The sequence below is a fragment of the Saccopteryx bilineata genome, chromosome 12 (assembly GCF_036850765.1).
Source record: "Saccopteryx bilineata isolate mSacBil1 chromosome 12, mSacBil1_pri_phased_curated, whole genome shotgun sequence".
Taxonomy (NCBI): Eukaryota; Metazoa; Chordata; class Mammalia; order Chiroptera; family Emballonuridae; genus Saccopteryx; species Saccopteryx bilineata.
Genome location: NC_089501.1, coordinates 2,274,858 through 2,291,668, shown reverse-complemented (window position 1 = coordinate 2,291,668; position 16,811 = coordinate 2,274,858). Strand labels below are relative to the sequence as shown.

Genomic DNA, 16,811 nt, shown 5'->3' with positions numbered 1-16,811 from the left:
AATGTTTAATGCACTTTCATATTTTAAATATATAAATGATTTCTCTAAACATCAACTGTGTAATTTTTATTTAATCATAACTTTTCTTTACATTATCTCAAAAAGCTAGATTATAAAAACTTCTTATCTACTATTTACCTCTTTGGATATTTTATTCCCTTCATCCTTCTCCCATAAAATTTTTCTCTTATTACATAATTATACTCACTACAGAAAATTTGGAAAATATAAAAGTGAAAAATCATTCACAATCCTACCACTCAGATATAATATCTCTGTTAACATTTTAGTATATGTTCAGTCTTTTTAATGCAATTAAATATTTTTAATAGAAGTAAGATTATTCCATTCATAGAGTTTGGTCTCTTGCCTTTAAAAATAAGATTACTTAACCTTATAGTTAACATTTTTAACATGTTTCTAGTTACCAAAAAGTTTGATTGAAAAGTTTCCTTAATGTCTGCATAAAAGTCCATCACATGAGTATACCATAATTTACTTATCAATCACTCAATTGTTGGTTTTGTAACCATTTCTTGGGCAAAGAGAGTCTCTCCTCTCACCTCTTGGGTATTATTACCTCCTAATGCAAATCAAAAGTCTTTGAATATATACATTTTTTCTTTCTGAGAAACAAAATGTTCTGTTTGCCATTAGCTGACCTGGTCCTGGCATTTACACTAATATCTGTGTATACTTAGTCAAGTTAGTTTAAGTCTCTTAACTCTGTACCTTCTCTATCTGCAAACAAAGAAAAACTAGCTAGTTTAGAACAGAGTTGGTTCCCACTCAACACTCCCCACCCCAAGTTATGGATGAAGTAATCCTTGGAGTTCTCTTCATGAGTTGCAGTTGGGGACAGTAGAGACTGAGGAATGGGACTGTTGGCCAGCCACCCTCCTTTCAATCAGAATCACTCCTACTTATCTGTTCTATATATCACTTTTATAGAAGCTTCCCTAGAAGAACAGGCTCCAAAGCTAAAAACAAAACCAAAAATGTCTAAACCATTGGTCCAGGGGTTTATAAAATGGAAGAAATAATAACCACTAATTCGCTGATTGCCAAGCACTTGAGAACCACTTTCAATGGCATGCCGAATGTACAACTTTATACATTCTCTTTTAAAATGAGGAAGTTGAACACTGGCTGGTTAGCTCTGTTGGTTAGAGCATCATCCCAATAAGCCAATGCTGTGGGTTCAACCCCTGGTCATGGCACATACAAGAATCAACCAATGAATGCATAAATAAGTGGAACAACAAATCAATGTTTCTCTTTCTCCCTCTTTCTCTCCCTTACCCTCCCTCTATAATCAATATATAAAGTCTACTTAAAAATAAAAAGATGAGGAAATTGAGGCTTAGAGCAGGTAACTAGTTTGCCTGAGGTCACACAGATCCAGTTCTGGTTTCAGATGCTACCCTCCCAACCACTCTGCTATCCTGCTTCCCCAGACAGGGTCGGACAAGACTCGCCTCAATAACCTCCTTTGGTTATTAACAGGTTTACGATTCAAGGAGTCAGTGATTTACCACGAGATCTGTAAGACAAAGTTATCATACTTTACGAGGCCTCCACGATAGTGAGAACACAAAGTGGCTGTCTCCCACATGGACTCCCTGGCCTTCAAGAAGGTTGGGCCTGAGGAGCCATTTGGAGGAATGGGCAGTATGACTTTGGGTGAGACTCCTTATCCTTCTTGATAAACTGCAGTGTTAAGAATTTAGATTTTTTTCTCAGCCCTGGCCGGTTGGCTCAGTGGTAGATCATTGACCTGGCATGTAGAAGTTACAGGTTCGATTCCTGGTCCAAGCACACAGGAGAAGCGACCATCTGGTTCTCCTCCCTGCCCCTCCCCCTTCTCTCTCTTTCTTCCTCTCCCACAGCCATGGCTCGATTGGTTCCAGCATGTTGGCCCCAGGTGCTGAGGGTGGCTCCATGGAGCCTCCACCTCAGGTGCTAAAAATAGCTTGGTACGAGCATGGCCCCAGATGGGCAGAGCATAGGCCCCAGACAGGGGTTGTTGGGTAGATCCTAGTCGGATCCTGGTCAGGATGCATACAGAAGTCTATCTCTCCTCCTCTCACTTAAAAGAAAAAAAAATTTACATTTTCATTTTCATTTTTAAAAATTATATTTAAATACTAAATTTAATAAGAGTCTCATTAATTTCTCCCAGGCATTGCTTTCCACAATATCTCCATATAATAGGCTACCATGTTGTGGGCCCATTATCTTAAATTTAGAAGCAAATTAACTTACTAGCCGTCCTAAAATGTTAAATTCTAAAACCAGTGAGATGATTAGAAATAAAAAGCTTACAAATGCTATCAGTTAATTAAGGACATTCACCTACCAGGGAATATATATTTAAAAAATTCTCACTAATCATCTCTAAGAACAGTCAAACATCAAAGTGTATCTTATGATGTAAATGGAAAATGCTACAGGTTAGCCAACAAGCTATCTTCAGGTCAGGAAACCCATCTGCACATTAAATATTTACACCAAGATCAAAAAATATTTTACAACCAAACCTGTGCTATTAACTTCTGCTACCAAGAGTCACTACAATTAACCTAGCGCAAAGAGATTAAAAGACTCCTATAATTCATGTTGTAATGCCTTCTTTACAATGTGAGAGAAGAAAATAATGGAGTCCAAAAAGCTATGAGAGGAAAATTCTACTTATTTTAAATATACCATTTTAAGAATCTCAACAACATTTAATATTTGATAAAGAACTGAAAACACAATTTTTCTAACAGCTTCAAGAAACAAGTTTCATAGTCATTCTTTTTAAGGGACTATAGGTTTAAGTATAAAATTTCAGATATAATTTCTTTTTTTTTCTCAAATAATCTGAGTTAACATCTTTTCTTGAAAGGCAATCAGGAGAAAATGAAAGGGTTTGGAAAAAAAACACCTCAGTCAATCAGAAAAGGACTAGAAAGAATTATTAATTTTCCATTTCAGTACTTTGCCAGTTCACAAAGTGTGAGGCCCTATGGAAAACAGAATTAAATAGACAGTGTCTGGCAAAGGAAAAACTTTAGGTAGAAAGTAATTAGTAATGAGAAAAAGACATTTGGTTTAGTTCTATTATAAACAGTGGCATAAGAAGAATTTCATTGTAAGATCCACTTCCCTAGATTTGTTTACCCTGCTCCTTAACTGTGTAACATTTCTGGTTTTTCCACTAGTGTATTGCTATTGGAAGACAGGGGAAGCCGAAGTGTCCTTAACCAAGTACACAGCAACGTTTTTCTAAGGCTCACACTTAGGGAGGTCTGAATGTTGGCACACTGGCCTTTTACAAATAATGGGCATCATTCACTTAGGTTATTTCACCAACGCTGCCATTACAGAATAAATAGCTGACTATATATCAAAGGTCTCCAGGTGCGAAGTTGGTGAGGTAGCTCAAGTTATTCATTAAACAGACCTTCTCCTCAAGTGTTTACCAAACAGACCTCCTACTATAAAGCTTACTCATCCAAGGAGTCAAATAATCAGAATGGACCGTTTGGTTTAAGAACGATAATGCTGTGAAAATACCAGCTCTTTTAATACATGTGTGAATGCAGGAAAAGTATAAACTTTAGATACTCATTTTTCGCATGTGCTGACTGGGAGGTAGAAAAGTCAGAGAGTAGGAAAGGAGAGGATCTTAAGAGGTTTATAGTACCCTCCCTCTCACATTATCATCAAGATACAAGTCCTCCCAAAACCCAAAAGTAATTTTCTTCTTGCTTCTGCACATCCCCAACTTTTATGGATGGTAACAACCATTGGCCTTTTAACCAGATATCACTTCATATTGTTCTTTGTCAGCATCTTATGTTCTAGACTGGCCATAAACTTTTCAAAGGCAAGAAACTGAATCATATTGTGGTTTCCCAACATAGTTCATAGCACAATGCCATGCACAGAAGGTATGCAATAAATATTTGAAAAATCAATCAACATAACAGCAAGTAGTCAGTCTTTTGTTGAGCTTGATTCTTCTAATACATCTTCTCATTTGGCAAATAGTCTTCCAGTAAGACTACTGATCTTTATTTTAAAAACTGAAAATTACTTTTCAACTTGGAGGCAAAATATCACCAGACTCCCTAACATTATAAAGGGAAAGAAGCAACCAAGAGACTTGTGTCAGAGTTTGGCTGTGTGTGTGTGTGTGTGTGTGTGTGTGTGTGTGTGTGTTTAGGCAAATAATGCACTGAACTCCATAAAAGGTTCTATGAATAAATACTCTTAAACTCACACATGTCAAAGCTACTGGGACACACTGAACATAGTAGTGTTTGTTCTGTGTTTTCAAATTCAGTGCTGATATATTTTAAGAATGTTCTACCCTAGAATGCCAGTGTACATTCTGAATAAAGAACAGAATTAGCTTCTGTCAAGCCATACAGTCTTCTCTCTATTGCTTATGTAAGCACTGAGCCTCAAGAGATATCTTATTTTTACATTCATTTAATTAAATCTTATATTAAAACTGGAATTAACCAATTATGCTACCGAATGTGTCATCTTCTTAAAGCTTAAGTTTGTTAACTAGCCCTTCACTCTCTTAAATCTCAACACAGAGGAGAAAATTCAGGGCACAGATAGTTCTTCCACAAACACAAAGACCCTGAGCTTCCCGGATAGGCTGCCCAGGACGTGCTCCACCCGGCCCAAGTCCGCAGATACTTACAGGGTCACTTTAGTGGTCACCGTCGACCGGCCCGCACCGAAATGATTCCTGAGCTTCAAGCCGTTGGCGTCAGGACCTCCAAACGACCGTACCAGCTCTTTGCTTCGACTTCCTTCCCCCCGGCCGTCGAAGTGGTTGGGGAGCGGCCCCCTCTTGTGCTCGGATTTGAGCTCTGGCAGCAGAGAGCTGCTCTTGACCGTGAGCTCACGGGGGATGACCAGGGGCGCCTCCTCCCCGTTCTCGCCCGCGAACTGCGCCGCAAGTCCGGAATCCGGCGCGGGCGCCCTCCTGGGCGGGGACTCCTTGGCGGGAGCCCGCGGGCTGCCAGCGGGCGGGACGGCCGCAGCTTCGGGGAAGCGGCTCTTGCCCCTCCTTTTGGTGGGGGACGTGGCCGGCCCCGGCTGTTTGCTGCGGTCCGGCTCTGCTCGGGGCTGCCCTTTGGAGCCCGGGCTGGACTTGGACTCGGGGCTCGCAGCCGAGGCAACGCCCCCGTCCGCGGCCTCCCGCGGAGATTTCACTTTCTTTTCGGCGGAGACGTTCTCGGCGGCCGCGTGTGGCGCCACCTCGTCGTGGAACACCGCGTCGTCCCTCGCCGCGCCGTCGGGCGCTGCGGTGTCCGCGCCGGGCGAGTCGGGGGATTTCTGCGACTTCCTCCGCCTCCCGGATCGACGGCCACTCATCCTCTTATCCATATCGTCCAAATCGTCCCAATCTTCCGCCCCGGGAGAAATGACGACCGGCTCGTCCGCCTGGGCCACCTCGGTCTTACTCAAGTAGATGTCCAAAGTCAACACTTTGGCGGGATGGGCGCGCTCGCCCGGCCGGCACTCGCGTCCTCCCGGCCCGACGGTGCCGTTTGCCTGGTCGGAGCCGGCCCGGTGCTCCGCGCCCTCGGCGGGAGGGTTACCTGTCGGAGAAGGTGCGTCCTCTGGAGGCTGGCTGCCCGCGTCTGCAGGCTCCAGAGAGCCTCCTTCGGCACCCACGCGCTCGACTCCGTCCGCCGCCTCGCCCAGGCCCCTGGAGGGCTGCTCCCAGGTGGGCGACCCCGGCACCTCCCCGGCACCTGTCTCCTGGTCCCGAGCAGCGCGGGACGCAGCGTCCTCCTGCGGACTGCCGGCTAGCGTGTCTGCGTTCTCTTGCCCGGGGGAATTCTCTAGTGAGGAATGCAGCTGCTTGGCAGCGGCGGCGGCACCTGGGAAGGGCTCTCCCTCCGAGTCCAGCGGTTCTAATTGGGGTGAATCACTTTCATGGCACTGTTGCACGGCCGCCGCTGCTTGGCTGCTCCAGCAAGGTGACAGCTCGGCGTCCGGGAGGGCTACCTGGACACAGGTCTCCGAGTGCTCGCCCTCTGGCTCCTGGGGCTTATCCTGGCAGGGGTGCCCCTCGCACTGGTCGGTTTGATTTGGTTCGCTGCCCTGAGATTTTCTTCTCTCATCCTGTGTTTCAGGGAGTTGGGAAGAGGTTGCACCTTTGGGAGAGGCTGATTTGGCATTTGCGTTGGTGGGACTCTCTAACCCGGTTCTGCTGTTCCTTCTCCTTCCTGCGGTGAACAGGTGGCCAAGTTTCCCCAAAACTGGCTTCCTTTTGTTCTCTTCTGATGACTGTGCTCTGGACTGAAAAATAAAAGAATGGGGGAAAGAAAATGTGAAAATCCAAGTTTTTTCCCCTCTCTTTAGCAGTAAGTATAAGTACATTATGGAACTACAAGCCAAATGATAACAGACCAGAATTTCTAATTGAAAATGAGAGATGAGTTTTGTTACAGTCATCCCAACAAAAACTGTTCTTACTTTTTATATTTTTCTTACATGCCATCTATGTTTGGTGCTATTTAGAAAAACATCTACTTATTCTTGTGTTTCGAAGGAAAATCTGGAAAGGCCAAGTAATCACATACAGAAAATAATTCCCATGTCTCTCTAGCTTTTGCTTTTTACCTCTTTCTTCAAATAAAAAGCAGTTTCAAAATAGTCATGCAGCAGTAAATACTTTTCTTTTTTTCTGAAACATCACCTTCCCTTCCCTTCCTCTCCCCCCCTTCCTCCTTCCCCCTTCCCCTCTCCTTCCGTTCTTTCTGAGATAAGGAAGACGAGGAAAAACAAGACTGGCAGTCTTCTCCTTTAGAACACCAAGAAGCCACCTGGGTTTAACATAATTGCAAATGAAACCAGAAAACGGGGGTTCGAGCACCTGAGCCCGCCCTTGGCCGAATCAGCAGCTCACGGTGGGCCGGGCCTGCGCTCTTCCAATGGGAGTAACACGCGGGCATTCAAACCCGCACTAATCCCCATCCAACCAAACCGTTGATTTAGGAGTTCACCTGAGTTTTTCTGAGGGGAGTTCCCAGAAATGTCAATACGGAGAGTACACGGGGGATAAGAGAAAAGGCGGAGGGCGACCACCTTCACATCCCCTCTGCTCTGGCCCGGGAGGCGCGGGCGGACGGGAGCGCGCGGGAATAAGGCCGGCCTCAGACCTGGGCGGGTCCCACACCACCCAGCGGGGCGCCCGGGCCGCAGAGTCGGAATCCCCAGGACCCGACCCATCCATGTGAGGGGGCCAGCGCCGCCGCTGACCACCCGCATCGGTCTTGGGAAGAGAAAAAATCTACTCCTCTTACGTAGCCTAGAGCGAAAACGGTCAGCACCTGGTGCCCTCGCCAGAAGCCTGCAAAGCGCTCGGAACAAACAGATCAATAAAAACTAACCAACCAACGGGCGCTGCGGCAAGCCGGGGGTTGTCTGGCGCTGGTACTAGGTAGATGTGGGGACGGAGGCGGGCAGGAAGGGGAGGAGATTGGGAACTAGAGCTGCGAGCCCAGCCTTGGGTCCTACCAGAGAGAAGCGAATTGCCGGGAACGATCCCACTGAAACCAGGATCACACGTGTGGCTCCAATACCTTGAGCCACTTCCAATACCTCTTCCACTTCAAACACAGGGGGTAACTTGAGCCCCACTGTTGGGCAGATAAAATGTATTATGCTCACTTTGTTAAAGATAACACGAGGAGGCCGTTGCCCAGGTGATATTAATGTATATTGGGTGTGGGGGCAGGCTAGGCAGGCCAGGTCGTTGTAGTCTGGGGTTTGGTTTTGGGACTAAGCTTTTCCCCACACCCTTGACTGATTGTATGATCTGGGTGGTGCACTCTCATGAGGAATCCAATTATGCCTTGGATAAGTGACTTTGTACTGGGGACGTCCTTGTTTGTATATTGGATTAAGGGATTTTGGTTTTCTACATTATAAAATGGGGACAAAGCGGGAGCTTGCGCTCTTGGTTCCTGAGATTATCATTAGAAGAGAGAGCAGAGGAGAGCAGAGAAAGGCCACGTGGAGGAGGCCAGGAGAAGCAGCCAAAATGGTGGAGTGCTGAGTGAGGTGCCAGTTTGTGTAGAGTTTGTATTTGGGATAAGGAAGGAGATGGGGAACAGAGGTGAATAAGTCTGGTGAGCTAGAAACCTTTGATTCTAGGAAACTCGGATAAGTCAGTGGCTTTGTGAGCACTGAATGTGATTGGGTTTTGGAGCCCAGTGTGTATTTTTACTTGCCTGCCGGGTGCAAGCTAGAATTAAAGACTATGGCCCATCAGTTTTTGGCTCCGCTGTTTCTTTGCCGACTGTCCGAATCCAATGCGAACCTGCATGGGCCGGAAGGCTGCTGTGATGGTAGCCCTGGCCCTGCCTTCTGGTTTTACACCCACCTTTCCTGGAAGGTGAACATTCAGAACAGTTTTTACAATATTAACTGTTTGCAGGGAGATTCCTGAACCGCTCTTAAAAGCAGCTCTTTTGGATTTGAGTTGTATGCAGCCAGTGTACTTTGTAGGTGGGGAAATAAGGAAGACTGTAAGACAAAGCATGGAATTAACAGGGCCAACAGCATTCACTGAGACGGTCTTGGCACTGCAACGTCATGAAATTCTAGGTAGCCCACTGAGGCACTGTTAGCCCACAGTAGAAATGAGGATAGCGAAGTCGAGATGAGAGAGACCTCAAGTGTGTGTGTGGGGGGGGGGGGCACTAAAGTCAGGATTCAAATCCAACTCCTCAGCTTCCAACCCTGCTCCTTCCACTGCACCACAGGGACCCCTTTTAGAGGATGTGGAGGTGCAGTGGGCACCTCTGAGAAATAGTGCAGGAATAGACTGCAGGCCACATGCATCCAGAATTAGCTCCTGAGGAAGTGTTCACCAATCAGATTTACTGACAAACTCCATGCCTCCCTTTGAGAAGCACCTGGTGGGAGCTTTGGAACTAGAGAGCTACTACTTGAGGAAATGGACCAATGTGGCCACTACTGGGAGATTTTGTGGCTGAGATCTAACTGCATTTTGATTAATAATTCAAGTCTTCAATGCTTATATAAGTGACACAGGAAGAATTCACCATGTAATTAAAAAATACATTAATGTATTTCAACTTCCTAAGGAATATATTTGGATTCTATTTAAGTGAATGGTATTACATGATTTTTAAACATAATACTGTAACTCATGCCTACTTAGCCCTTCCTGTTCACTAGACACTTGCTAAGATTTATATAGATTCTCATCTAATCCTCCCAACAGCCCTTAAGGTAGGCAATCTTTTTATGCTCATTTGCCAAGGTTACTTATCCCTACCCAAGGTCCCACAACAACTTGTCTTTCTAACTCTGGAGATGAACTTCTTTGTCCATGCTGCCTGGACAGACCTTCAAACATATTCTGAAGAAGTAGCCAGGAAAATTGGTTTGAGTCTATTGGCTCAATTCTAGCCCATGTCAAAAAACACAACTAAGATATATGGAAAAGATTTATATAGGCGGATGGGGATCCTCAAACCCCTCAGTGAGATCTTCCGAGCATGGCTTTTAAGATACCAAGAGGCAGAAAAAGCCCAATAGAGATCAGGGGAACTACTAGCTTTTAGGATACGCCCTTAAAGGCTCCAACACCCCAAAGGGGTCTCATAGGATGCCATCTGGGTCCTGCTTCAATAGTGGAAAGGAAGGTCATTGAGCTAAAGCCTGCCAGGCTTACATGCCTCTGCTGTGAGGAAACAGGGACACTGGAAGGTAGGCTTCCCCCTCACTCCTCTAAGGGAGGGTTCAGTCTCTTCCAGCCCTGTTCCAGCCACCTATGACCTAACCTTGCCCAGAATGCTGGGGTTTGTCACTGAAGGCTGAAGGTGCCCAGGGCCGTTGGCCCCATCTACGACACTGTGGACGAGCCTAGGGTATTTCTTCCAAGAAGCAGGTAAACTGATCTCATTTGCACAAGGGCCACTTAACTATGTCTTGCCTGAATAGTCAGGTTTTTTATTCTTCCCTCAAAGATCTCTGTAGTGGGTGTTGATAGTCCTATTTTCTGCTGCTTTGTTTAATATATAGTGTTTCCTTTATTCCTCCTACCTCAATTCCCCACTCATATTTCAGGCTGGGACCTACTCCTAATTTAGAGCTCTCTTTCCCCCTTTTGCCATCTTCTATTATGAATCTACCTTTGCCACCCAGCTTAGTGTATCTCAAGGTTCTCTTTACCACGCCACAGTCGCAGAGCTCCAGGGAAAAGCAACCTGGTCTCATCTCTCCAGGCAGAGAAGAACAGAAGCTCCATCTCCACACATGCTGCAGATGGCTTTTCCAGTCTACCTGAATCATTACCAGCTAGAAGCAGCAGTCATTGGGACTTGGACGTGAGGTGCAAAGTATAGAATTGTGACAACAATTCCAGTGCCATGAGGACTTTTCCTGGATGTGGACTTTTCCTGGACTCCTGCTCCTTGGGACAGCTCCTAACAGACTGAACTGGGGTTGGGTTGCATTTATCAGGTACTTGGCATGGTGTTGGGGCCAAATTAGACTTGGTGAACTTGTTAAGGACACTACTCTTTTATGGATTCTTGCTGTATTGGCCAAGAGTTTGCTTAAAGGTTTTAATCACTGTAAAAAAAAAAAAAAAAAAAAAAAGAAGAAGACTGGATAAAGAAGATGTGGCACATATACACCATGGTATACTATTCAGCCATAAGAAATGATGACATCGGATCACTTACAACAAAATGGTGGGATCTTGATAACATTATATGGAGTGAAATAAGTAAATCAGAAAAAAACAAGAACTGCAGGATTCCACACATTGGTGGGACATAAAAACAAGACTAAGAGACATGGACAAGAATGTGGTGGTTACGGGGGGCGGGAGGACGGAAGGAGGGGGAGGAGGAGGGGCACAAAGAAAACTAGATAGAAGGTGACAGAAGACAATCTGACTTTGGGTGATGGGTATGCAACATAATTGAATGACAAGATAACCTGGACATGTTTTCTTTGAATATATGTACCCTGATTTATTGATGTCACCCCATTAAAATTAATAAAAATTTATTTATTAAAAAAAACCCACACAACTAGGTGTGTGTATTATTCTGTCCTGTCAGCGGTGTTGCAATGGTTTTCTCATGCAGTTGAAAGATGCCTGATCAGCAGTCCTCTCTGCTTGGGATAGGCATTTCCCCCAACTCTGGCGATCACGTTTCTTACAAAACCAGTCACTCTACAGAATTTGGCCTCATCTACTTGACTCCTCTCCACTCCTCCCCCCAGCCCCCAAAGGCTGCCAATTTATCACCTGCTGAGCTGTTCTGTCTATTGCACTTGCTAGAACTGCAGAATTATTTACACATGAATATTCATAGTAGCTTTATTCATAAGAGTCAAAAATGAAAACAACTTATATGTACATCAACTGGTAAATGAATAAATTATGGTACATCTACACAACAGAATACTACTCAATAATAGAGCAGAACTTCTGAACTATGTAATGGCATAGATAAATCTCCAAAGTGTTATACTAAGTAAAGGAAGCCAGACCTACAGGTAACATACTGTATGCTTCCATTTAGATGATGTTCTAGAGCAGGGGTCTCAAGCTCAACTCAGCATGTGGGCCGCAGAGCAAGATCACAGCCGTTCGGTGAGCCGCACTAGGTCTACAAAAGGCAACTGTTATGCAACACTTGCCTCACTGCAGTTGAAAACAAAAAAAAATCAGTACAACAAGCACAATCGTACATGCAGTTTACTCAGTGTCACAAAACGACCAGAAACTGTAGTTTGCATCACAACTGCTGTTAACTAAGCTAATATCTAGCTAGGATGCTAGAGAAATGAAAAATACAAGTAGGCCCCTAGGCTTACTTAATTTTATCCAAAATATTTTGAACTTCGTGGATTAGTCTGCGGGCTGCACAAAATTGTTCGGTGGGCCGCATGCGGCCCGCCGGCCGCGAGTTTGAGACCCCTGTTCTAGAGTCTAATCTGTAATCATGAAGAGTAGATTAGTGCTTGCCTGAGGGCAGAGTGGGGGACAGAGGTGTGACTGGGAAGAGGCACAAAGGAACTTGGGGGATGACTGCAAAGTTCCTTATCTTGACTATGATGATGGTTACACACATGTACATATCTCCCCAAACTCATCAAGCTGTACACTTAAAGTGGACACAATTTTTAAAATATAAATTAAATCTTCGTAAAGTTGATTTTAAAATAAAGCTTTCACTGGAAAATAAAGAGCAGAAACAAAATCCACCTGGCTGAGGCGCACATTTCATAGTTGTGAGTCAACGACTCAAGTCATTTCAAACTATAGGAATGATCCCTGAAAGTATAGTCTTGACTCAAGTCACTTCAAAGGCTAGATCCTCATCCACAGGGGAATGCAGCACCGCCCCAAAGGACTGGGTCTCTGTTATCTCCAGTATCAAAGCTCTATGCAGGATCCTCTGAGCAGTGTTCAGAGTGCCCCACTCCTTCAGGGAGAAGTCCACAGAAATATCTTTGAGGTACACCCTCCTTTTCACCAGGGATTATTTCTTCCCAGTGTTTGATGAGGAAGAATGAGAGAAAAACTGGATGGCCTAGGAGTTATCCAGAAAGTGGCAGTAGGTCCCTCCTGAAGTAGGAGCCTTTGCACTTGCAGTCCTAAACCTAGGCTGGGAGACCAATGACCCAATGCCTTCTCCCTCAACTTTGGCAATACTCTGTTAGGAAGGGGAGTGTTTCCCAAAGAGGCCCTGAGGGTCCATCGGTCTTTTTCCTGCTCCCCCAGGCGCGTCCCCAGGCCCTCCTCTAGAAATGGGCACGGCCCTGAGGGTTCTCAGACTACAGCAGAACCAGGCAATCCTGGGACTTCCTCTATAGTTAACTTTTCACCATGCACTATCTGCCCACCTTGCTTAAGGCAGCCTGCTTTGCCACCTCACTCTGCAGAAGGCCCTGCCACCCATGTCCTACCAGGATGAGTGCAGTGCACAACAGTACTACTCTGGGAATGGACCATGGGTTGTGTGCTGGGGTCTGTTTTAGAGTGTTCATATTGGGTCATATTAAATATGGACCCTTGGGGGGGTGTAAGCATCTATGACAAGACCGTGTTCCAGGCAGGGTGTAGAGGCCCAGGCACCACTGGCTGCAGTGCTGTTCTGTGATTCTCAACCTACTTGGTGTGGCCACACCTGCTATCAGTAGCTGCCATTTGTATTGTTACATATAATTTCAGAGACCTCTGCTATCTCCTCAACCAGTGGGGAGCAAAAAATCAGGAAATAGAGAAAATTGTTAATATACTACCAAATCATTAATATATCAAAATGTCTGGACAGACGGTCAAAATAGTATGCTTACTGTATTTACTGTCTAGATTGCTTATTGGAGTCATTGTTTTAAATTTTAAAGTACTACACATGAAATCATGTTTGGAGGTTGAATAAAAATATGTTGAACATCATAATATTGGAAAATGTAACTAATACTGGAAAATTTAAAAAATATATTGTTTAAAAATGAGTCTTTCATATGTTTCCCACCTTTTCATTGCTAGTGGAATATAATCCCCCTAAGAGCAAGCAAAAAATGTCCTGTCTGCATTCTCAATACCTAGCACAGGGACTCAGAGCGAGACATAAGGTATTTGCTGTTACTTAAGAATTAGTAACGTCCATCCTTTCTTCCAAAAGGGAGTTACCAACAAACACGGTTAGGCCTCAACAAAACACAGAGACCTAACACTGCACAAGACTTAGTGTGCTCAAGAATCCACAGCTCTGCCTGACCAGGCGGTGGCGCAGTGGATAGAACGTCGGACTGGGATGCACAGGACCTACGTTCGAGAACCCGAGGTCACCAGCTTGATAGTGGGCTCATCTGGTTGGAGCAAGGCTTGCCAGCTTGAGCCCAGGGTCACTGGCTTGAGCAAGGGGTCACTCAGTCTGTTGTAGCCCCCTGGTCAAGGCACATATGAGAAAGCAATCAATGAACAACTAAGGTGCCGCAACAAAGAATTGATGCTTCTCATCTCTCTCCCTTCCTGTCTGTCTGTCCCTATCTGTCTCTCTCTGTCTCTCTGTCTCTGTCACACACACACAAAAAAAAGAATTCACAGTTCTGTTTTGCGTTTGTGAAGAGTCTGCATGGAGGCAGCTGCCACACACAGACTTCAAATTCTCCAGGTGGGCTGCTGGCTCCCAATCTGAATCTGATTTGAGAAAGCAAATCAAGATATTTCTACGTGTATTCACCTGAATATCCTGCAGAGGTGTGGTCATCGACGTAAAAAAGTAACTTTGAAAAAATATTGCGATTCCCTAAGAGCTCACTTGGTTGACTTCTGAAATATCTTAGCTCCTTAACTTCAGTTCAGCCATGATGAAAAATGAATGAGCCCAATGGACATTATTGCAAATGATATGATTGGCCATGTTACCTTGTTCATACTCACAGCATATGTGTATGTGTGCTTGCATGGGTGAGAAAATATTTTTTTCTGCCTAGATTTTTTTAAAAATGGCTTTAATTGTCTGGCTTCAAAAAATAGAGATTTGAGGTACTTCTCCCTTCAACTTTCCAAAGTAAAAACAAGGTTTAGAAAATTCTGTGCAATAAAAGTAAGAAATATTTTCAACTAAAGAACAAAGAAATAAGTGCCAGCCAGAGAACAAAGATAGGGTGTGGGAAAGGGGAAAAGGGAGAGAAACAGTCAAAGCTAGGTAGAAAATGTGATGCAGAGTTAGGCTGCGAGAAGGAGAAACAAAAAGCAAGAAAGACTCTCATGAGGAGATATTATTCTCTTCTTACAACTTCCAGGATAGCCATACTGGACTTTTAGAATTAAAATCACATTTTTCATAATAAGTGTACAGCAGGATATCAACTCAGTCTCAACCCCAAGAAAAATGAAGGTAAATTTAACGGAGGATCCAGATGGACTCCCAATACTAGAGACTTAGATTTGGAACCAGCATTTAAAATGATCTACTCACCACCTTCCTATCTCTCTAGTTTGTGTTTATCTTTTTGTTTGGACACACACACACACACACACACAATGCAAAAGAAAAAATGCTCACATATATATATTCAATACCTCAACCTATTAAACACTGAAACTTTTTGTTTTAACTTAAATAAAGTTTCCTCTTACACGTTATACAGTTCCCTCACTAAGACTATACTAAATATAATTTAGCTACTTTGTAATGATTCTGGAGACAGAACCATGGATCTCTGTTAGTCCATCTGGGGTAAAATAGTGATTTCTTTCAGAGCTGTTACAATGAGTGAAGACTAAGGCTTACACTGTATGACCCTCGGACTATAACACTATTTAATTGTAAGCAGGTTTCTTATGGAAATTACTACATTCAACCACATTTTATCTACAGTACAATTTCATATGGTGCAACCAATAACACCCTGGATCAGAGCTTCTGGGCCTCTTCCCATTGTCCCCGCTCCCCAGTCTCCCAGGATGAAATGCTGGCCTGCCCTGGCTGTGCCTAATGTCGCTCAGCATCCCAATGCCCTCCACCCCATCTCTGCTGCTCACCACCACTTTCTTTGTTTTTTTTTTTTTTTATCTCTTCTGTGTTTTTTCAAATTCAGGCGACACACGCCTCTCTACTTCCGACCTTGATATGTTTGTGTTTTTTTCCTAATGCTTCCACTTCAGGCAAAATGACAATCACATCCTGTTGTGCAAAAGCACAGACATGACTGGGTGAAAGAGCAGCAACAGGCTATGTTTTCTTTTAAACTTCCAGGTGTAATAGTGTTCTGAAAGAAAGGCACTATTGAATATGAAAGCCAACATTTATAAGATAATTAAATGTTTATTATTCAAGTAAAGAGTTTCCTTTAAAAAATATATTCCTAGCCTGACCAGGCGGTGGCGCGGTGGATAGAGCGTCTGACTGGGATGTGGAGCACCCAGGTTCAAAACCCCAGGTTACCAGCTTGAGCACGGGCTCATCTGGTTTGAGCAAGGCTCACCAGCTCGAGCCCAAAGTCTCTGGCTTGAGCAAGGGGTCACTCAGTCTGCTGTAGCCCCCCAGTCAAGGCACATATGAGAAAGCAATCAATGAACAACTAAGGTACAGCAATGGAGAACTGATGCTTCTTACCTCTCTCTCTTCCTGTCTGTCTGTCCCTATCTGTACCTCTATCTCTCTCTGTCTCTCTCTCACACACACACACACACACACACACACACACACACACAGCAGGCTTTCCAATAAACTTTACCATTAAAAAAAAAAAGTACATTCCTAGATCCAGGTAAGACTGTCTTTAGGTCATTTATTGTTTGACAGACACAGAGTGAAATCAAATTGCTTAAAGCCACTGACATTTAACCAATCAAAAAGGAAAACAAGATCCTAGAATATTTGAATTATAGAGTCATTCACTCATTCTTTCCACTAATAATTATTGACAGTCTGCTTTGTACCGGAATTTTCTCCTTACCTTAAAGAGGCAAACCATGGCCCAAATTATCTTCCTAAGACACAAGTTAGCTTTTTAAAAGTTAGCTCTCATTTGAAATTATAGCATTAGAAAAATAAGATTTATTCACTAGAATACGATTTACACGCCACTATTATAAACGTACCGGACGCACCGAGTATGTGACAGCCGTGTGGGTGATTACACCTAGGCCATGTCATACAGTAATGACTGTGGCAGAACAAACAGCAAAAGCACTCTCACTTGTTGAGGAGGGCTGTGTCTAGAAGCCAGTAACTCTGTAAACCATGTGCACTGGATATTTCTGTTTGCTCACCCTT

General features: G+C 44.1%; 1 protein-coding gene across 4 annotated transcripts in view; it reads right to left on the bottom strand.

The window, feature by feature from the left end:
• The window catches only part of CRYBG1 (crystallin beta-gamma domain containing 1), a 212,794-nt gene that overhangs the window by 45,247 nt on the left and 150,736 nt on the right, over positions 1-16,811 (bottom strand). For all 4 annotated transcript variants that reach the window (XM_066248546.1, XM_066248548.1, XM_066248549.1 and 1 more), the window contains one exon: positions 4,706-6,318. In XM_066248546.1, coding sequence (XP_066104643.1) covers positions 4,706-6,318 — 1,613 coding nt within the window. The remainder of the gene's footprint in view (positions 1-4,705; positions 6,319-16,811) is intronic.